General features: G+C 45.8%; 2 protein-coding genes across 6 annotated transcripts in view; one reads left to right on the top strand and one right to left on the bottom strand.

Annotated features, from left to right (window-relative positions):
- Window positions 1–977: 977 nt before the first annotated feature.
- SFT2D3 (SFT2 domain containing 3) lies at window positions 978–3,133 on the top strand. Its single transcript, XM_073885556.1, has 2 exons — window positions 978–1,987; window positions 2,299–3,133. The coding sequence occupies exon 1, from the start codon at window positions 1,008–1,010 to the stop codon at window positions 1,647–1,649; it is 642 nt and encodes a 213-aa protein (XP_073741657.1). The 5' UTR covers window positions 978–1,007; the 3' UTR covers window positions 1,650–1,987; window positions 2,299–3,133.
- Window positions 3,134–4,761: 1,628 nt separating this feature from the next.
- The window catches only part of WDR33 (WD repeat domain 33), a 108,859-nt gene continuing 90,916 nt past the window's right edge, over window positions 4,762–22,704 (bottom strand). For 3 of the 5 annotated variants that reach the window (XM_025857830.2, XM_073885533.1, XM_073885527.1), the window contains 10 exons: window positions 22,585–22,671; window positions 22,209–22,348; window positions 21,462–21,614; window positions 19,474–20,562; window positions 16,717–16,825; window positions 13,190–13,628; window positions 8,744–8,907; window positions 8,533–8,625; window positions 7,411–7,626; window positions 4,762–5,398 (listed from right to left, as the gene is read on the bottom strand). In XM_025857830.2, coding sequence (XP_025713615.1) covers window positions 5,169–5,398; window positions 7,411–7,626; window positions 8,533–8,625; window positions 8,744–8,907; window positions 13,190–13,628; window positions 16,717–16,825; window positions 19,474–20,562; window positions 21,462–21,614; window positions 22,209–22,348; window positions 22,585–22,671 — 2,720 coding nt within the window. In that variant the 3' untranslated portion in view covers window positions 4,762–5,168. Of the gene's footprint in view, window positions 5,399–7,410; window positions 7,627–8,532; window positions 8,626–8,743; window positions 8,908–13,189; window positions 13,629–15,326; window positions 15,436–16,716; window positions 16,826–19,473; window positions 20,563–21,461; window positions 21,615–22,208; window positions 22,349–22,584; window positions 22,672–22,704 lie in introns of those variants that run through there. The other 2 variants (XM_025857835.2, XM_025857840.2) reach the window with 2 other exon arrangements.

Below are 22,704 nucleotides of genomic sequence, written 5' to 3' on the forward strand. Positions count from 1 at the left end.
ACATAAATTTTCACAACTGGGACAGGTGAGAACATCAGAAGTAGCTGGAAGTGCGGCTCCATCTAAATGTCCAGGAGGAGGAACTAGCCAGGCCCAAACAATTGAGCACAGAAGCCCTGGAGGAGACCTGTCAGGGTGTGACCTACGTGAAGAACCCCAAAGAGGCTCTGAGTAAGAGCAGGATCCCTGGGAGCCACCTCAAGACATATCAGGAATTGACTGGGAGTGCCGGCAAGGTTATCAGTGATCTGCCCCTGAGTCACTGGACCCAGAGATGTCAGGAGTACAAAAAGGTGAACCAGAAATATAGGACAGGGGCACCAACAAATCTTGGACATGCGGCTTGAAGGAGTCAAGAATATTGACAGGCCTCTGCTGAAACGGGGAACAGAAAACAAATAAGCTGGTGGGGGGGGCGCGTAACTCCTCCTTTATCAACTCCGGTAGCCTTTCCAAAGAAACCACGTTAAGTCCCGCCGAGCTGAACTTTTTAAAAAATTAAATTTATTGAGAGAAACTGTAGATTAGTATACAGTTTTAAGACGTAATAGGTAGATTCCCCCAAGGGCGACATCTTGCAAAACTACAGTACAGTATCACAACCAGGACACCGATACCCATAAACTCAAAATACAGAACTGTTCCATCACGACAAGTGTCCCTCCTGTAACCTTTTATAGCCACACCCACCCCGTCCAACTAACTTTTAATGCCGACATAACTAAACCAGGCCGTAACAGCGCCCATCAGGAATAAGGCCGAGCGCCAGTAGAGAGGGTCAATGTAAACCCAGGGGACAGGTAAACCCCCAAGCTCAGCGGCTGATAGCCGAGCCACCACAAGTCTGCAGAGGAGCGGCCCCGCCCCTTCCGCACAGGCCGCAGGCCCCGCCCCTCCCGCCACGGCCGACCAACAGCCGCCGAGGGCCGAGCCGCTTCCGCCAGCGACTGAGAAAAACCGGAAGTGGGCAGCAGCCCTCCCATCCCCCCGCGGCCGATCCGGCCAACATGGCGGACCTCCACCGCCAGCTGCAGGAGTACCTGGCGCAGGGTAAAGCCGGTGGGCTGGCGGCCGCGGAGCCGCTGCTCGCTGCGGAAAAGACGGAAGAGCCCGCGGCGGGGGCGTGGCTGGGCCGCGCGGGCCTGCGCTGGACTTGGGCGCGGAGCCCTGCGGAGCCAACGGTGGGGACAAGCCCAGCGTGCTTGCCTAATGTGACGCGCGCGCAGCGGCTGGCGGCAAGCGGCGTGTGCCTGCTGCTGGCCGCGCTCTGTTTCGGTCTGGCCGCGCTTTACGCGCCCGTGCTGCTCCTGCGCGCCCGGAAGTTCGCACTGCTCTGGTCGTTGGGCTCGGCTCTGGCGTTAGCGGGCGGGACGCTCCTGCGGGGCGGTGCGGCGTGCGGGCGCCTGCTGCGCGGCGAGGAGGCGCCGTCGCGGCCCGCGCTGCTCTACGTGGCCGCGCTGGGCGCCACGCTGTACGCGGCGCTCGGGCTGCGCAGTACGTTGCTCACGGCGCTGGGTGCCTTCGTGCAGGTAGCCGCGCTGCTGACCGTGCTGTTCGGGCTTCTGCCCTGGGGCGCAGGTACTGCGCTGCGTGTAGCGCTCGGACGGCTGGGCCCAAGCGCCGGCCTCGCTAAGGCGCTGCCAGTGTGAGAAGCCCAGGGCCCGCGCCTTCAGACCAGGACGCGCTGTCCAGAGATGACGCGGAGCCCGGCCCCCGGAATGCGCCGTCTGGAGACCACCGGGAGGCAGCCCCGGGCGCATCGCGGACCGAGCCGAAGACTGCACCCGCCGGTTTCCCGATCGCGCTGGGTAAAGGCTGCTGCGTTATTGTGCCAGCGAACCCGTTAACGTCTTTGAGCGGCCGTTCTAAAAGAGAGACTCGAGCCGGTTCGGAAGCGCTTCGGTTTCAGCGTTTTTCCGCCATGTATAATGTTCTATGACACGAGATGTTGTCGTTGACTTGGTGATACGCTGTGAAAAACTTAATGGTAAATTGCTTTTGCGTTAACCGTGGTTTTAGATTGAGCACAGTAAAAAAAAAGAATGGCTCCTCAGTTTCAATTAGCTGCTCTTGTGACGTTCCTCAGACTTATTTTACCTTTTGTCGTTTAAAAAAATCCAGTGGTAGATTGAAGTAGCGTAGCTACAATACGCTTTTGTTTTCTTTGGCTTTTAGAAATTTTTTCCTCATTCAATGAGTGGATTCTTAAGGGTATCAAATTAAACACTAAATTTAGCCACCGGGTTTTATGTAAGTACTTTAGTTAAGACGGTTTACCTCGGTTTTTCCTTTTTTTAGTGAAATTGTAAATATGGTGCCTTACAAAATTAAAGGAAAATTGGTTCTGTATTAGACCAGGAAAGCAATGGACCAAAAAGGAAATGTCTGCCCCAAGAAGCAGGACATTTCAGTGCTGTGAGAGGTTCCTGGGCAGAACTGGCTGGTCTGGGGACTCCTGCTGGACGAGAGAATTCTGCATCCAAAGTTCTATATTTAACGGAAACCATGGATTTCTACAAGGCTGTTACCTGCTTTTTAAAGTATAATTTACATTTTGTAGGCTGATTCTAACGCAGTGTAAGATTCTTTTCATATCTGTCAAGTTTCCTTTTAGGTTCAGCATTTACTCCTGTCTCTGACCTAATTGTATATGCTAATGTATTGCCAGAAAGTTTGGACTGGATATTCTGATGAGTCAAAAAAACTACATATTTTGTCAGTAGCTATATTAACTAGAAAGTAGATGTATTTAGAATTTTCAGATTCTATGTCAGTGGTTCTCAGTTCACATCGGAATTACTTGAAGAGCAAAACCTCAGATGGATTCAGTCAGAATCTCTGGAGCGGTGGAGGGCGGACCCAGACGTCAGTATTTTAGAGCTTTCTGGATGATTCCATGTTCGGCTAAGGTTGAGAACCACTTTTCTGTACACCTAATTGCACAATTTGAAAATAATTATTTTCTGGGGCTGGATTCCACTGTTGCCTAAACAGGTGTGTCAGGCAGCAACAGAGCATTGCCTCTTTGTTCAACCTCACTTATTTATATTCCTAGATCCTGATCAGTGTCCTAAGCCCTGCCCCAACTTCATGAGGCCCCCCACCCCAGTATTCTCTTAAGAATTACTGCCTTGTTCCCTTATCAGTAAACAGGATTACCTACCTCAAGAGGAACAACCAAGAAGGTATTTGTAGTAAAAGCAAATGTACTGTATTTAGGGAGTGACTTATTTTTGTAACTGGAAAAACTTGGGCCATTGACTGCTCCTTTTGTCCCCCAGTTAAATATCTGTTCTAGTTCTCAGTTTCTCTAGAATTTGCACAACTGAGTATTTTACAGTGTTTAGTACATTTTTATGTTGATGCTGTTATATTTTTTTTAAATCGTTTTCCCAACATTTTCTCAAAAATTCAAACACTGAAAATCTAGCCATTTGTAAAATTCAAAGCACAATACCTTGTATGTATTTTGGTAGTGATGTTTTAAAATATTCTAAGTATTTAATAAATTACAGTGTAGAGAGTTCAGGTTTTTTCTAAAGGAATTCTTTCTCAAAATATGATCTGGTTATCTGCTTGCTGAGATACTGTGTTTTTAAAGTTGAGGCCTAAAATGTTATGATAAATTTCTTACCACGTCTATCTTAGGAAAAAGTCTAATCTCCATATGGGTTCGGTCCCATTTTACCTTAATCAGAATTTGATTACAACTTCTTTTTAAGCTGTGCCAGTGGAGGGCAAAGAAAGAAAGAATATTCTGCAAACTTGAAGCATTCTTGAGCCTCCTAATCATGCGTTTATACTGACATGCTGATAAAAATGATTCACTTCTAGTCTGTAGGTTTTAATACCCTAAAAAGCCATGTGTGGCTGACATTTTCTCACTGCAGAAATAACTTTGCTTTTACAGTATTTTACATTGACAACTAATTAAGAGGTTTTTATATGCTATGCAACTATGCCAGCATCCCTTGTCTTAAGCAACTGCGAGACTTCCAACACCACTACATTTGCCAGGTGAACCTGTCTCCAGTGCCAAAGATATTAGGGTAGCCACAGAAATATCCTTTGAATAATAAAAGTTTTCTTACAAAAACAAAATAAGGGTCAGTAGAGAAAATACAGGGTTATCAAACTGAACTTTGGCTTCCAAACTGGGCCAAATGTTACATTTATTTAAAACTATAAAGGAATTTGTTGGAACTTCCTGGCTTTAAACTAGAACTATCCACGGCTTTAAACACTGGTATAGGAGAAGGTTTTGCAGAATTGTTTTAGGAGATATTTGGTCTATTCCTTCTCAACTTAAATTGTGACATGATTTAATTAGAAGGGTGCTGCATGTAGTTAATTTCTGGTTTATGTCCGGTTCCTCTCATCAGAAACAAGGGAATTCAAGTTTAAGGCGTGATTACCAGGAGATGCACCCAAGGGAGAACCCCTACTTGGACAGCCAGAAGATGTTTTTCTTCAGAGTATAATTTTCCACCTGCCACAGCAGGTGGTAACTAAGGCTTTGAATCTACTTTCAAACTGTGTTATAGTTTCAAAGTGTCTCACTCTATTACAAAAATAAGTGTGACAGAATGGGTAGATGAGAATTTAAGACAAAGTTCATGGATGAAATTAACTTAGATGGCTCAGAGGTACCCATCAGGTGTGCTCACAAACAGAAGCAATAATTGTACCCCCTCAGCTGACTGGATGCAATGGAAACAGGGTTTCCTTAAGGCAAGCATTTCACAACTAGTTTTCTGTTAATTCTTGCGTAAATCACATTCTGTATTCATACAAAAACAACTTAATGTTTTTTCTCTGACAAACTGTACATATAGAAACAAATTTCCAATTGGACATGAACTTAAATTTGTGGAGGTGCTCCATGTCTCGTGACACTTTAAAAAAAAAAAAAAAGATTCCAGCTTTTATCTTCACAAACAATGGGAGTTAGGGCAGGGCAGTGAGGGTGGACAGGACAGAACAAGGCCAGCTACTCTGGGTAGCCAGCAGCAGTCTCTTCATCTTGAAGACCTCATTAGGGGCTCCTGGGATTCAGCTGCCCCAGAAAAAGTTCAGGGCTACATGGTGCAGGCTTCCTTTTGTTTGTCTTGATAAGTCCAAAAGAAGTTCTTAAATACTGTCCAGAGAGGCCTCAGGGGAATCAGCTTCTACCGACCCCTTCCACCACCCCTTGAAGCTCCTCGCCTTGGCGGGCCAGAGTTCATGTTACTCCCTCTCCCCCAGTTACTGCCACTCCGGCCCCCTCTGGAAGGAGTACCGCTGCCTGGAGGGCCTCCAAAAGGTTCATCTCTGTGGTAGCCGTCATGATGATCTCCATCCAAGGAGCTGGAGCGCCCGGATTTTGGCACTCTCTGGGAAGGTCCTGGGCCCCCTCGGCCTGAAATGAATCAAAATAATTCCACGTTACTTTTTTTTCTATCAGAGACATCAGTAATTCCCGGCACAAACTCAGTGATGACAGTGGAACCCTCTGGGTCTTGAAAACAGAGTGCTGAGGACATCAGCAGTGTCATTCAGAGCATTAGAAGCTGTGCCTCTACCCTCTAGTCAACCACTATCTCATTCCCACCCAGGTTGTGGTCCTGCCCCTCAGCAACAACCAGATATGTTCCCCAGGGTGTGTGATGGAAATGATGGGAAACCCAGAAGTGAACTTGGAGCACCTCTGGGAGTCACAGACCACACTGGGCCATGTCTCTACTCTTCACCCTCCTATGCCATTGGTGGGGGGTAGGGGGAGTTTGGGGGATGTTATTGCGGGGGGCAAGGGGGGAAGACTTGAAAAGCACAGACTTGACTTTGAAAGCAACTAATACAAACTGTGGATGTTAATTACAATGGGTTTTACTATCATTAATCCCACAACTATGTGCCACTTTTGTTTTCCTTTCAAATAGTGAAATAAAGTATTTCTTTAAAAAACCACCAACCGACCACCTAGCTTTTAGAATTTTTTCTCCCAGGGACAAGTTTGTTTTTGTTCCAGACTTGGACACACAAACCTTTTAAGTACATTAGAATTCTGACTTTTTTAAGTTTTTCTTCTCATGAGCTGACAGGATTTGGCCATATCTCCTATAATGCAGTATCAGAAAACTGTTGCCGACTTTATTTTGTCTTAACTTTTTGAGTGGAATTTGAATCTAGGTAAAACAAGGTGGTTAGGAAAGCTAGCCAAAGGAAAATATTGGCTGCTTTTCCTACAAAGCAGAGGCTAGGCCCCCCTGAAGGTACCTGGGCAGAGAAGATATCAGCTTAGGAAGCCATTTCCACACCAGCCATGTGGCCTTGGCTAGATACCTACACAGGTGTCCAGGTGTCCTGAGTGCCCATACTGACCAGTGACAAAATGTGTGCTTAGGGAGATCTACTGGTGACATGAGGTAGTTTCTGAGGGTTTTGCTTTGAGAAGAACCAAACCACCATCAAAAACAAAAAGCATGGGGCGCCTGGATGCTCAGTCGTTAAGCGTCTGCCTTCGGCTCAGGTCATGATCCCAGAGTCCTGGGATCGAGCCCCACATCGGGCTCCCTGCTCCGCTGGAAGCCTGCTTCTCCCTCTCCCACACCCCCTGCTGTGTTCCCTCTCTCGCTGTGTCTCTGTCAAATAAATAAAATCTACAAAAACACAAAAAGCAAAACTTTGTAATGAGACTATAAACATAAGGCAGGTTTAACTAGGCCTGCTTCCTAGCAGCCTCCAAACTACCACAGAGGCCATGGCCCAGCCTAACCAGAGAACACATGGTGGCTCCTGCGCCTGGCTTAAAGTTAGTGCTACCTCTAAAATAACGATCCAAAGTTTCAAGTCATAGAAATAATCTGCCCCCTCCCCGAAAACAACCCCTTCCAGACCATATTCCTCAAAGTGCTTGTGATTCTAGGCATTAGCAGTTCCTTCCATACCCAGGCTAAAACAAAACATGGAACCCAGGAAGACAATTCTTCCTGTCACTGAGGACACCCTTGAGGGCTAAGAGCAGCCAGTGGTGGAGAACATGTTTGCCAATGAGAGTAGGAGTCTCTCTCCTGCTCTGGGGCACCTTGACAAAGAGCTGGAGGGGAACACTTGAACGAACCAGGTAAGGGACTTCTTGGAAGCACCTGGAGGAGATTTATGCAGAGGCTGAGCTTGCAATCACCAGAGTAAGGGGTCTGACTGGCTATGGTGCGAGTCCAAACAAGCTGCATTTGTACCATACTTGGGAACACATGCCTTTGCACAGCCTAAGCCCTAGAGGGTAGAATGGAGAAAGGACCCTGGGTTTCCTGCCAGTAACAGATGGAACAGGAAAAGAGGGAGAGGGTGTCCTGGTAATGAGGCCTCCCGTAGTCCCCACAGCTTTCTTGGCAGCTTTCTCCTGGAACTGTATCACTGGCCTCCACTTACCTTTGCCTCCTCGATCCTCAGAAGGACCCCCTGGGGCTTCCATTTCTCTGTGCTCCGAGGTCCCTGGCCCATCATGCCAGGGACGCTTTCGGGGTGGCAGGGATGCCATGTCCATGCCCTGGAGAGAAGAGGAACGTTCTCTGCTAGCTGGGGAATGACCATCATGAGGGGGATGATCAGGGCGAGGAGCATCACGGAAATGTTCATGACCTGGCCCTGAAACAGGAAACACAGGTTTCGCAAGGCTAAGAATCTGCAATCTCATATTCAAGTACAGTGTGACTAAAAGCAGATGGAAATTATACTGTTAAGAATAAGTAGCAACTTTGGGCGGCTGGGTGGCTCAGTCACTTGAGTGTCTGACTCTTGGTTTTGGCTCAGGTCATGACCTTAGCATTGTGAGATTGAGCCCAGCATTGGGCTCTGCACTCAGCTCAGAGTCTGCTTGGGATTTTCCCTCTCCCTCTGCCCCTCTTGCTCATATTTTCTCTCTCTCTCTAAAATAAAAGCTTAAAAAATAACATTAAATAAAAAATAAGTAGCAACTTGAGAACCAATATTCATTCATGCAAGAAACATGTGAATACCCACCGTAGGCCAGGTTAAGTCACATCGTGAGTACATGAAAAAGGTCAAGATTAGAAATCAACATACCTCTTAAAATAAGAGACAGGTAAGGTCCAGAAAAGTAGTTCTCAGACTTTTTAGTCTCAGGATGTCTTTACACTCTTAAAAATTATTGAGACTTAATTTAATTTGAGACTTATATCTAATAATATTTGCCATATTAGCAATTAAAACTGAGAAAACTTTAATTCATTTAACTATATTTTCCAAAAACAAAACCATTTAGTGAAAAGAGCAGTACTGTTTTCTATTCTAGGCAAATCCCTCTGACGTCTGGCTAGTAGAAGAAAGTTGGACTCTCCCAGCTGTTTCTGCATTCAACCTACTTCGATAAACTGCTGCTCACTGAAGGATTTGCAGATAGTTCAGCATCCCACAGAGATGTGAGTTAGAAAACAGAGGACCTGGTGGACACCCACCCCCAGGGGTCCTTGGACCACACTCTGAGCTGCTGGGCTCAAGTCACCAGAAGCCACAGCAGTTGTCCTTCCTTACCTGGCTCTCTATTTCCATCCCAGGAGTCTGGTTTCCGTCCTCCTTCAAAGCGAGGGAATTCATCAGGAGTGGGGAGTAAACCCTTCCTTCCTCCTACACAACAGAACAACATAACACCACACTACTCACAGACTGTTTCAGGTGTGGTCCCCAATAACCTAACTCTCCACACCATCCCTTGCCAGACTCAGTGTCCTCAGCACACGCTCACCTCGTGGAGTACCCCGACCTCGACCTCTGAGATCTCTTCCTCGGGCTGCTTCATCAGAAGGATCAAAATTCTCCTCTGGACCAAAGTCTTCAGGACCAGGAAAACTGTCCCTTCCTCTGGGGGGGGCACGGCCCTCATGTCTTGGGGGTGCTCCTCTTCTAAAGCTGTCAGGGAAAAAACAGCAAAATATCCACCTAATGGAATACAGCTCTGAGTTCATGTTTCAAAGAAGCATAATGGTATAAGAAAACACGATATTAATGTTAAATGGGAGAAAAACAAAATAATGTATTTTTTTAAGTACACATTTTATAACCCCAATATTACAGGCAAAAACAGGCAGGAAGGTAAATGTAGGGTCGTGTTCATTTCCTCCTAAAGCTTTTAGGAATAACAATAGCAGTGAATAAGTTTTAAGTGCTGATAATCATGCCAAGTGCTTTACATATATTATTTCATTTTATCCTCACCACCACATCATTCTCCATTCTACCCATGAGTACACTGAGGCACACAGACGTAACATCATTTATTTCAGGACACACAGTAAGTGCTGGGATTTGAACTCAGCCAGTCTTGACTTCAGCCCAGGCTCTTTGCCACTGCCTCCCAAATATTTTTCATTATGATTTACATTTTTATAATGAACATTTGTTATTTACATAATCAGAAAAAGTGGGGTACAGATTCATGCCTGCCAACTGTACCAGAATCCTTTGAGAACACCTGCTCTCCCATCTGCCCCAGCCCACAGCCTCTGCACAGGGCTGGCCATGAACTTCACCCATGCCTCCACAGCTGACTGCTATACAGGCAGGCACTTGGTTTATGGGCCAGTCCCCCCACTGGCTAGCTGGCAGCCTGGGGCCCTGGCTGGTGGAGAGGTTCACTGTCCCTCAGGATCTAAACTGGAGGCTGAGTTGGCCAGGAGTACTGCCAAAGCACAGCCATTATGAGGAGGGAGCACATGAGCTGGAGGAGGCCTGTGGGGAAGCAAAAAGGGAGCCTCCAAGTAGGAAAGGTGCATGAGCACAAGAAGAAAGGCCTCAGAGCTGGAGAAAGGATCGGAAGGAGCAAGGGCATGGGGCCAATCTGCACTAGTGGCCAGGCTTTCCGCTTTTTCTTGAGTCTCCATTCAGTTATCTTTGACTCCAACGTTTCACTTTGCAAAATTTCAAACTTACAGCTAAGTTGAAAGAACAGAATAACAAACATCTGTGTGTCCTTCACCTGTTTTTTTTTTGTTTGTTTAATCAGTTCTTAAGATACTGCCACACGTGCTTTATCTTCTCTCTCCATCTATTTAACAAATCCACTTTTCTAAACCATTTCAAAATCAGCTGCCAACAACATGAACCTCATCCATAATACCTCAGTATGTTTCTTCTAAGAACAAGGATTTTTCTCCTACATTCCTACATAATACTACTATTATCACTCGAATAACATATATTATATAATATAATCCAATTCAAATTTCTCCAATTGTCCTCAAAATGTCCTTTACAGTTGTTTTTAAATACAGATTTCAATCCTGATCATATACTGTTATTAATGGCCATGTCTCTTTGTCTAGTTTATCTAGAACCCTTCTATAGTTTATCTTTCATGTTAGATGTTTTTGAAGGATCCATGCAGGTATTTTATATAATGTACCACAATTTGAATTTATCTGATTATTTCCTCATGATTAGACTCAGGTTAAACCTTTTTGGCAAAACTGCTTATACCTTCTCACAGATGCCAGTTTGTCTCCCTGTTCATGATGTAAAAGTGAAGTGGGGACCAAATTTTACTGTGGCAAAGGTACACTTTTGTTTCCTTTGCAATTAAGTAGTCTGTGGGTGATGTTTCCGCACAGTGAGAATATCCCATTTCCCCACAATCTTTTACCAGTGGTTTTAGCACCCACTGATGATCCTGGGCTGAATCAATTAGGACACTGCTTATAAAGGAAGGGACTTTCTAAGTCTATCCCTCCTCCTACACTGATTACTTGGTATTTTACTGTAAAAAGCATTTTCCCTTTCCCAATGCACCACTCCAGCTAACTTCTTAAAACTTTCTTGGTCCTGAGGTACCTTGATGACCCCTGCTCCTGCACGCAAAGAGCACGTGCCCAGGACACTGGCTGAAAGAACCCCCTAAGATAAAGATGGAACTGGCTGAAAGGAGAGGAGTGGAGCAGGAAGAGTACAGCAGAGGGTGCTGTGTCCCTGGGACAGAGTCGGGGAGAACCCCCCCCCCCACCAAACACCAACAGGTCTCATTTGTCAAGGCATCCATTACATGACTGTCCTAGTCACGAAAGGAAAGAGAATCTAATGTGCCCTCATTAGAAAGTGGCTCCTATTAAGGACTAAATGTTTGTGTCCCCCACTAAACTCGTACATTGAAGCCCTAATGCCCAATGGGATGGGCCTTTGAGGGATAATTAAGGTTAGAGGAGGTCATGCGGCGCCTGGGTGGCTCAGTCGGTTAAGTGTCTGCCTTTAGCTCAGGTCATGATCTCAGGGTCCCAGGATCAAGCCCCACATCAGGCTCCCTGCTCAGTGGGGAGTCTGCTTCTCCTTCACCCTCTGGCCCTCTGCCCCCCCGGCCCCGCCCTATGTGTGTGCATGTGCATGCTCCTCTCTCTCAAATAAGTAAAGAAAATCTTAGGGGAAAAAACTTAGAGGAGGTTATGAGGGTGAAGGCCTTGTGATGGGATTAGTACCCTGATAGGAAGAGACTCTCTCTCTCCACCAGTCCAGGACACAGGGAGAAGGTGGCTGGCTGCCTACAAGCTAGGAAGAGAAGTCTCACCAAAAACCCACCCTGCTGGACCATGATCCACAACTTCGAGCCTCCAGAACTTCGAGAAAATAGATTCATGTTGTTTGAGCTTCCCAGCCCATGGTATCTTGTTATGGCAGCCCAAGCTGACTAGTACATCTCCTGATGAACTGACCCCCCTCCCTATTTAACACTCATTTATTCACCAGTTACTGAGCACCTACACCATGTCACCACTACTGCTCTGGGTCCTGGGGACACAGAGGTAAAGTAGCCTGGGGAAGCCATCATGTTCCTGGCAGATACACGTAATAAAGAAATAAATACATCACTTAATGTCAAGCAGTGCTAAGTGCTATGAAGAAGTAGAAAGCAGGGTAAAGGAACTGGGCTAACAGGAGGAGGGATCTAACTGGAGTGAGCCACAAATGTCTGGGAGACTGCTCCAGGCAGAGGAAACAGCAAGCACTACAGGGCAGGAGCACGTTGGGCATATCTGAAGAGCAACGGAAAGCTGTCAACAGCACAAGAGTCTGGGCTATGGCTCTGTCATTGACAGATGCAATACAATAAAACTGAGGCATAGTAAAATCTGAAACTGCACAAGATGCAAAGGTTCAAGAAATCGATGAAAGTTACACTGATGCCAAAGTCATTGGAAATGAGGCTCTTGCAGACTAATATAAAGCCATTTCAAAGAGTGAATCCTTGGATACCACTAAGAGAGGCCCTTGAGAAAACTAGGAGCCCTTAAATCTTTTTTAAAAACCCCCTTCTGAAAGCTGCTTTCCTGAACCCCTTGATTTCCCTTGATTTCACCGCCCTTGGCCATGTTATTAGTCCTTCTTTTCTAACACATCCCATGAGGATGGGGGAATGTCAACCCTGAACTCAGTCCCCCCCTAGCGACAGTCAAGAGAAATGGGATAGGCAGAGCTGCGACGGTGACAGCAGGAGTGCCCCACGGCATGGGCACTGTGGTCGGCCAACCCGGCCTGAAGCCGCTCCCACACCTCCGCCTGGCGGAGAGTCAACTGCTCTGATCCTCAGCATGGCCCCTCATCTGCAAACTGCTGACAAGAACACCGGTCTCACAATTCACTGGCACAAAGAAATACTCAGGCATCACCACCACGGACGATTCTCAGTCTCCTCTGAGATTCACTAATGCTTGTTTTTTTCCTCCTTATTTCTTCTATGCCTTTTTTACCCCCAGCAAGCTGAGAGTTCAAGCCTGAACTTGACCTAATTGAACAGCAAGATTAATTTTCAGTTTGACTTGACTGTGTTAAGATCTTTAGGCAATTACAGAAAAACTATCTCACAAAAACTTTTATTCTCAATCTCAATCTAGATATGTACATCATTCTAACCAAGAGAACCTGGCGACTTCTAATCAAGTTCCAGAAACTTCATACTATACTGATCCTCACATCCCTTTTAAAAGGACCAAAGAACAAGCAAAAATAAAAAGATCTCTAAATTGTAAAGATAAAAAAGAAGCATAAAAGGTTAAAAAAGTGTAATTACTTGCTTAAAGTCTAAATGCAAAACCTAGAGAGGGTAGAACTAGGAATCAATATAGTGCCCTCTGCCCAAGCAAAAGAAGAGACTTGTAGAACAGGTCAAGAGCTCCAGGGAAGAATTAGACCCACAAAGCATCTGTCCCACCTTTCTTCTCTGCGCCCTCGAAAACGTGGGTCCTCAGGATCCCGGGGGAATCGTTCATCTCCAGGTCTGCGGCCTTCCCAAGCCCCTGGAGGGCCCCGGGCTGCGCCCCGGCCATCCCCCTCGCTGAATTCCCTGTGATCAGGCGGAAACGGAGGCCCGGGGCCCCCACGCCTCCACTTCTCTTCTTGTGGTAAAGGTCCTCCTCGCCCCTCAAATTCACGTAATCGGTGGCCAAAGCGCTTGTCCGGGTGGAAGTCATCTGGTCTGCTGAAGTCGTCAGGGAAGTCGGGGTGAGGGCCACGCCTATCAGGGGGACCCCTGCAGTCCTGGCCGCCCCGGAAAGGCCCCCTCTCGGGCCCGTGCTCAGGGCCGCTGCTCTGCTCATGCCGCCTCTCTGACATGGGGCCCATGTGATGGTTGGGAGGGCCACGTGAGTCACCTAAAGGAAACAAAGCTGATTTTTACCTTGTCTTCCAGGAATCCTACCAGCACAGGTCTGATTTTCAGCATCTTAAAGTCTCAGAATGCATTCTTGTATTTAGAATGTTTTCCCTCCATAGTTCTCAGCATACTTAGGAGACAAATCCCTAAGGCACTATCTAATGGAAGAACACAGGTTTTGGGGTGCAGATTTCAACTTCATCCCTCACTAGCTAAGCACCTCCACCTCGGGTAAATTACTAATCTCAAATGAGATGAGCAACTACTTGCTGCTGTGAGGATTAACTCAGAAAGCATGCGACAGTCTCACGGGCGTAAGAATGAGCATGCCTTCCCTGCCCCCATTCTTCCAGGGACTTCCTTAGGCCTGCCTCCTCCACACCCAGGGAGGACAGAGAGACTTCATGCTGCAGGCCAGGAAGCCAGGCACAGGGAATTCACCTGCGTACCTGAGAAGGCCGCAGAGCCCTCAGAGGGTGCAGCAGCTACCCTGCCGCTGTCCCTGCTGGTGCCCCTTTAGCCCCTAGTTCGTTCAACCTGCTTCCTTAACTCACACTTTTCTTCTTTCCTTCTTTCTTTCTTTTTTTTAAGAGAGGGAATACTTTATTCAAACCCATCAGAGAAATGGACAGCTTGGGTCCATAACAAAGCACACTTTGATTCTTAACAAAATCCTCTGTAAGGCGCGTGGAACCACGGGCCTCGCTAATAACTGCCTGGTGACCCATCAGCCCTTGCTCATACTTCAGGTTCGGGGTCATATGGGCATATTTTCCGCCCCTTTGCATGAATGAATGATGTATATCCCTCATCTATAATAACTATCACCATTCTTTGCACACAGCGTTGGGAAACCCACTAAAGACTGTTTGAAAACATTTTAATGTGTGTAATATATTCAAAGTCCTGAATAAAAATAGAACTAAAGTTGTGATGGTTAGCTTACTTCTGAACCTTGAAGGGATTTGTTCTCCTGGCTACTGTGCAGCCATTGTTAATGTGCAGCTATTTTCTGTCACCATACAATCCAAATCAAGCATTTTTTAAAAGTAGGTAGCAAAGGCTAGAGGTGTTTTAGAGCACCTCTTGCTCTAAAACAACTACATTTTTAAGATGAAATTCCCCCACCTGCCCCTCTCATGCCTTTCCCTCCTTCTCCCTGGCAATAAAGACGACCTGCCTTCCCTCGCATCACAGCCAGCCAGGATTCCTCCCCTCCCGATGCCCTTCCTCTTCCCTTTTTGTTCCTTTCTTTTGGCCAGTTCAATCCCGCCTCACCATTCGACATGTATAAAAAAACTTGGAAATGTCAGTATAAAAAAACACCATTAGAAGGGTTCTCTCTTCTCTTAAGCTCTTCCTGTGCCTTCTGCCTCCTGGTCTTTCCTTCATTAAACCAGTCCTCTCCCAGCTGAGGAAAGCACCTTCTAAGTTGCATCTTTGTTCAGTCAGTTTGCAAATATCCCAGGTCCCTTTCCTTGTGGTAAAGAGGCCCCCTCACTTCTCAGTAGGTTCCTGAATCTAACGGCTTCTTCTCTGACTTTATGTTGCTTGAACTTGGTGTGATCTCAGACACAGCAGACTTTGACCTGAGGAAGCTGAACACATTCCATTTGGACTTACCTATGAATAATAATCCTCCCATTACCTCTATCTGTTTAAAAGTACCCTGGCTCCTCCAAGGAAAGAAACCCACCACTACAAATTAGAAGGGATGTGGCCACCGGTGATGGGGCGGCGGCGTTGGTTAATCCAGTAGGGGATGGCAGGGCCACTTTCTCGGCTCTCCCTTCTCCCTTTGGTCCCTGGGAGGAGAAAGAGAGGAGGAAGAGAGAGAGAGAGAGGTAAAGAGAAAAGGGGAAGAGCAAGGAGGAGAGGGAAATAGGTGGAGACAGACACAAGGTAGGGGAGAGGAAGAGAGGCAGGCTCTCAGTTTGTTGACAGCTGTACCCTGTGGGTAACAGACTCTTCTTAGGGTCCCCAAATTCCAAAGATGGGTTCTTGCTTTCTCTTTTTCCCTGTTGGCCACCACTTCCATGCAATGAGACTATAATAACGATTCTCCTACTTCCTTTACTGCTCCCTTTCCTAGGATGTCCTGCTTCTCCCAAAGTCCTAGGGCTGCAAAATGCTAATGAGGACTTTTCTTAATCTGATAAAATGAGGGCAAGAAATGTAACATGCACCACAGAGTGCTGTGGGCTCAGCTAATTAAAAATTAAAAGGAGTGAAGTTCTTTGAAGTACAACCTCCACAATACTCCTGGTTCTCTGGCTTGTGTCCTCCCTGTGAGACAGTGCACTGACTTGAACACCTGTCTCCGACCTTCCCTCCATCCACACCACTCAGTCCTGCCCTTGCCCTCTCCAGCTAGCAGCCTACCGCCCCCTCACTCCTGCTCCGGCCCTGCCCCGCCCCTGTGACAGCAGAACACCTCAGCACAAGGGGCTGCCTCTGCGCTTTCAACTCCTGGCATTAACTCAACTTCCAAACAGCCTCACATCTAAATACTGGCAGGTCTTATCTCTGTGCTTTCCATAGTATCAAGAACCCGATACATCAGTATATGGCTTTCTTCTTATCAAATCGTGCAAAACAATATAACCAGCTAAAGAATTCAATACATGGCACAATTTGGGGGGGGGAAAGGGGGTAATATTAAAAACACTATTAAAATCTCTAAATTCTTTATCTCATCAAACACTGTAAGTGGAAGCAGTTCGGCTTTCCAGGAAGCAAACGACATGCACTTGCATTCAGTGCTCACAGGAACCACTCCCATTCCCAAGACGTGGACAAGGCCGGCCCAGGCCCAGGCCCTGCTACTAGGAGTTGTCCCAGCACTTCCACCGTCAGCTTCTGGTAAGTGAGGAGCTTATTTCCTCAGGACAGCATTTTTAGCTAACTTTGAGCAAGTCTATGAAAACATTAGGACAAAGCCTTTACCTGAAATGACTGTGCTCCTATTTTTCCTATAGGGTTCAAATGACCATTCTATCAATTACTTACCAATAAACTATTTTTTTTGTAAGATTTACCCAGAGGTGGTAGAATACAATCTCTTATTCAGCCGAGCAGATATTTACCTTTGTTAGGGCCAGGTCCTTGTCCAGGGTTAAGAGGGGGGATGCGACCTTGTGCTCCCTGCTGCCCTAGGCCTGGTATCAGGGGTGGGGGGCCTGCGTTCTGTCCTTCCTGAAAAGATGTTTTTAAAGCGGGGGTGTGAAATCATAGGACTGTGCTTCATAAATAGCAATTTTATCAAAATGTGACAAGATAAAAACACTAGGTTGCCCCAAAGCCTCCAGCAGTAAATATACAGCTAGTGACATTATAGCAAAATTGTCCTTAAATTGGGGGAAGGAGATAACTTCTCTTACCATAATAAAAGGAAACACTTATATTTTAAACCTGCTGATAGGTTTTATTTAAAGCTAGATCTTTACCTGTGATGCCAAGTAAGAACCTCAATGGAAAGTCAGAAATCGTAACATAACACTCTGCACAAAGGAGGAACTTCTGGCAAAAGTAAAGATCTGGATATCTGCCAGGACAGGTAAACTCTGCTCTCACACTCGGGACTCTTTTCCAGCTACAAAAAATAACCAATCCTCTCAAGCGGCTAGGGCTGGGTTTGAAGAGGTGGAAGAATACGAAAGGGGTTCGTGATGAGATATTCACATTGGCTTTCTCCTATCAACTGCCTCTTCTCTACCTCAGCATTTCCCCATCCTCAGCACCCTATGGTTCATTCCCAGCTGAGTCGCCTGGGATCCTGTTGGATTCCTTGGGTCCCTGCAGATACAAACCTGCTGCTCTGATCTTGTCTCCATGCTCTGAAACCCCAGAGCTCACCCCAGCTTGTCCCTAAGATTATGTCTTTTTACCTAGCCATGTCTAAATTTTGAGTCTCCACACTGTCCAGTGACCTTGGATTAGGTCTCTTAACAAACACATTTCTTCATAAAAAAAAAAAATGCATTTGGTGACTGGACCTACTATGAAAATAGCAGAGTTTCAAAACCATTCACAGCAAAATTGCTTGCACATTACAAACTAGCTACATGAAAGAGCAACCTTGATAGGACATCTAGCATTGTAGCTACAAATGACTATCATTAACTCAATACTTATAATTTCTGTCCTCCTTTGTTTCCTGTCTCCTTCACCCAAGGACTGCTCTTATCAGCATCTTTCATGCTATTACTTTTAACACCAGAAAGCAATTCCACTAAATTAACCAACTGAAACAACTGGTTTAAATAATTAGTCTCATCGAAGTGAAGAAAGTCAGATTTCAGCACATAAAAAATAGGGGCAAAAATTTTCATCAGGCAACACTTGAGATCTGAAATGTCCTACAATGTATCAAACCTTCATACTAATTCTATAGCTCAACTAAATCTTTAGAGCCATTATGCTTTTCATGTATAAAATCTTTTACTACTTAACAAAAACTCTTGCTGAATTGTCCCAGAAACTCAGGCCTAACCTCTTGAATCTGACATGTTTTTAATTTCAGTCATAATGCGGTAGCTAAAGTTCATCACCATTTTTGTCCTCCCAAATGAAAGCTGTTAATTCATTACCATAAGGTTAGGGAATTGATACTATAAACACATACAAATGCTCTGTGTATTAATAAAACATACAATACTGCAAATTTTACAGTAGTTCAGGACAATAAACCTAGATTTATTCCACTCATCCTAAATCCTAAAAAGCGCCCCAACAGATTCTGGAAATAAACTCAACTACTCTTCACTGCTGTGACACTTTTAAGTCCTGGAAGACCTATGGAAAAGTAACGCTTAACCTACTCAGCTGGTTATTTTAATTCGTTAACCTGACGGTCATCTTCACATGACAGATTCTCAGAGGTGTTTGAAAAAGCAAAACAGACTGTTTTTCACATGCAGCACATCCTCTCCAAGTGGACCGAGTGCCTCTCAGTAAAGACCCGAGGAGTCAACATTAGCGCACTCGCTCACTCACTTTTTGTCCACAACTAACTTCAGGGACACAAATGCAGTGGTTCATACCCAAATAATGCTTCCAGACTATGAAACTGAGAAAAACATAAAAACCACAGAGCCAAACAGTGCTAAATCCATTCATGCTCATGCAGTCTTTCCGTAATTCCCCCACAAAACCTGAACCCTCCTCACACCACTTCTCAAGCACAAGCCCAGCGAATGGGTAATAAAACTTTGCTGACAAAAACAGAATCTTCAAAAAAGGGCCAAGACAATGTCCACAGAATTACTCCCTCCAGTAAATAAATCTACATGTGAGTGGAAAACAACTTGAACAGCATTTTGTCCAAAGGGTCACCATTTGAGAATGCACAATTCTGGACTCAGAGATCTCTAAAAGCATTCACTGAGATGAAAAATAGTGAGATCAGAGTCTCCCGTACACTTGTGAGTTAAATACTCCATACTATCTTAAAGAGTAGAGCTGGCAGGCAGATCAGCCCACGAAACACTGGGCTACAAACTAAAGAGCCCAGAAAAGGGGGACCTGATAGGCTCAGGGCCACCCCTGCTTCCTCCTCAGGGCCACAGCTCTTTTAAAGCCCGGGGACGATTATGAACGGTATTCAACTGAGAGTTGATCTTCTCTGGAATGACTTCTATTAAAAAGACTCATATACAATATATTTAATGGTCTTGTTTACTCTCATTTCCTTCTTCAGCCATGATGCTATTCTCAAGCCACCATCACTACTTGAGAGACACTGATACAAGCTGTGACTGCTTCCACAGCTTTTGGAAGTGCCGCCTCCGTGCAGAGTGTATTTTCCCAATGTGCAATGCCTATAAGTTAGAAATAAATAATACCTGATTGAAGGGGGCCCGGGGCCCATCACCTAGCAGAGCTGTTTTCTGCTGCTGGAATGGTATTGGCCCTTGAGATGGATGTGGCCCTCTTGCCGGGTTCTGCTGTCCCTGAGGTCCAGGGGGCCCTTGCATGCCACCCTGGGGTGGCGGCCCCAAAGAGCCCTGGGGCGGCCCCTGCTGACCTTGTGAGCCTGGAGGCCCTCGCAATTCCTGGGGGGGGCCCAGCATGGACCCTTGGGCTGGAGGCCCCTGCATGCCTCGCATCTCCTGAGGGCCTCGCATCTCCTGAGGGCCATGTCCCAGCAGTCCACTTGGAGGGTGAGGTCCTCTCATCTCTTGAGGCGGATGGCCCATCATCATCCCTTGGGGAGCAGGACCCTGATTTTCTCGGGGGCCTGGAGGACCCTGCATTCCTCTTGGATTCAATCCCATCAGAGGTCCCTGAGACACAGGCCCTTGGATCCCTTGAGACCCTGGCCCACCTTGTATCCCATGAGGATGAGGAGGTCCTTGCATTCCTCTGGGACCAGGTGGTCCCTGCATACCTTGAGTACCAGGAGGCCCCTGAGGGCCCAAGTGACCCTGGGGACCAGGTGGGCCTTGAGGGCCTATGTGACCTTGTGGGCCAGGTGGACCCTGAGGACCCATATGACCTTGAGGACCAGAATTACCCTGTGGTCCAGGTGGTCCTTGAGGTCCCAAAGGGCCATGAGGTCCAGGATGCCTCTGCATTCCTTGGGGCCCATGCATGTCCTGAGGCCTCGGCAACCCCTGGGGCGGGCCCTGGGGCCCTTGTGGTCCCATGAATCCTTGTGGCCCCCCACCTCCCTGATGCAGTGGAGGACCTTGTGGTCCCATTTGTCCCTGGGGTCCAGGGGGTCTAAACTGTCCCTGTGGACCCGGAGGCCCCATTTGAGCCATGTTCATTGGCATCTGCTGAGATGGATGGGGCTGCTGAAAACCTTGAGGAATCTGAGACATTGGACCTTGTCCTGGAAAGGGCTGGGGTCCAAGGAGAGGGGTGCCAGATGAAGGAGGAGGCTGAATTTGCTCAGCCTGTTTCTGTGCAAGCCTTTCAATTTTAAGTTGCTGGAAAGAAAGGAAAAAAAGCATACTGATAAATACACCAGAGCCCTTGAAGATGACAATACTGCTATCACTTACTGCATTAGGGGAGCCTCAAGACGAACATAAGGCATCGACCTCTCAACACTCCACAGTAACTAGAATCCGTATAACATTCAGATACTCTGAGAGCACACAGCTTTCAGACTCACTATAGACTCCTTCTTTTTAAATACTGGGAAACAGCAATCAGGATTATTTATATCCATCTTCTTATATTAAATAATTTACTAATGCTTTATCATTTTTGGTAACTGTCAAAGGTGCAAAAAAAGTAAGAGCAAACCACCTGCTCTAGAACTGACAGAAAAATTATTTTATCTGTGGATAAATAAATGATCCAAGTTAAAACTATGTTGGCTTTATCTTTCCTATTAAAAAATGTATATGTAGGGGCACCTGGGTGGCTCAGTTGGTTAAGAATCCACTTCTTGATTTTGGCTCAGATCATGACCTCAGGGTTGTGGGATCAAGCCCCGCATCAGGCTCTGCGCTCGTGGGGAGCCTGCTCCAGATTCTCGCTCTCCCTCTCCTTCTGCCCCTTCCCCTGCTTTCTTTCTCTCTCTCTCTCTCTAAAATAAATAAATCTTTTTAAAAAATGTATATTTAACTTAGGTCTGCTCACTGCTTGACTGATCTCGTTTTAAAAGTCTTAGAAACAGAATTCTTTCACACCTGAAACTATTATGACATTGTATGTCAATTATACTTCAATTAAAAAATTAGAAAAACATAAAGAAATGGTGGCATTCATTAGACCCATCTGAGAAGCCCTTCCCTTCTCCATAAGAGCATATCAATAAAAAAATGTTATCACTATTTTCTTAAATCATCTTGAACCCCCCCTAAAGAGTGTCACACACCTCCAGAAGCTGTGGGTTAGTATACTGTAATGTGGCCATTTCTTGTTCAATTTCTGCTTGTGTTTTCTTCTTCTCTTCCAATTTAATGTCCTCTTTTCTGTCATTCAGTACCTCATTTGGGGCAGGAATTGGAACTTTATTTTGCATCCAAGCCTTTGGAAAGAAGAGAATATTAAATATACCCTAAGTGTGTATATTACAATGAGAAAATGAGAAAAACATTCTGTACTGTCACTGGCTCCTTCCAACTGGCCGAATACAAGCCGGCCAGCCTGCTGTACCACCTTTATTCTAATGCTCCTTCTTGTGATGAGGATGGAGTCAGGCAAGCACAATACAGGGCAGAAACTACTAACCTGATAAACACTGTAAGATCTTACATGTTATTGAAAATGAAAGCCTGCCCGCCTCTTCCAAAGGGCACATGCACTTTGTGTTGAAGGGACAAATAAAGCAGAAGACAGAAAAACAAAGTAGAGGAGAGTCAACGTACTCTCTCTGCTCCATGCTTCTTTCTTCTCCCTCCTCTGATAGCGTGGACAGTAAGAAGTAGGTGAGAATAAAAGAAGAGCTACAAGAGTCATGACAAACTCAGCACTAACTGCAGAGCAGCAGATGGGGTCTTGGTTGAAGAACACTCCAAAGAAGTCTGTAGCACACTTTCCACAGATGAGACAGTGCAAGACAGACTCACCAGGCAGCCCCTCCCAGTGCATGGACAAGGTGGGGCTACTGCTAGTTACTCACCTGCTGGAACTGAGCAGGAATAGGTTTTGCATAAGGAACTTTCTTCTGAGGAACTTTTTTCTGATCCTTTTGCATCACCTCCTCCATTCCCCAGTCCAAACCTGGAATTGTCATTTCAATTTCATTTGATTCATCTTTCCCTGTAACCACAAAAAGAAGCAGTTAGCCAAGGAAATGAGAGCAAATGGCCATGTCATCAATAAACACATTTTTAGAAGAATAGATTTTAAATAATATGCAGTTTACATCACTTTTATCAACATGTCTCAACATAAAATCATTTTGGCATTTTCAAAATAATTTAGTATCATGAAGGCAAGAAACAGGTCTACAAAAATTTGATAAAGATAAAACATACAGGTACAATGTCTCTTACCCATCTGCTCTTGTTCCATAGCTAATTTTAGTTGTTCTGGTATTCCCATTCCTGGAATTACTGCCAGGCTGTTAGGTTCAAGGTCATCTATAAATACGAATACATTTATTGTCAACAGAT

Source organism: Callorhinus ursinus, unplaced genomic scaffold (genome assembly GCF_003265705.2).
Source record: "Callorhinus ursinus isolate GAN/ISIS: 27379988/994484 unplaced genomic scaffold, GSC_fseal_2.0 scaffold2, whole genome shotgun sequence".
Lineage (NCBI taxonomy): Eukaryota > Metazoa > Chordata > Mammalia > Carnivora > Otariidae > Callorhinus > Callorhinus ursinus.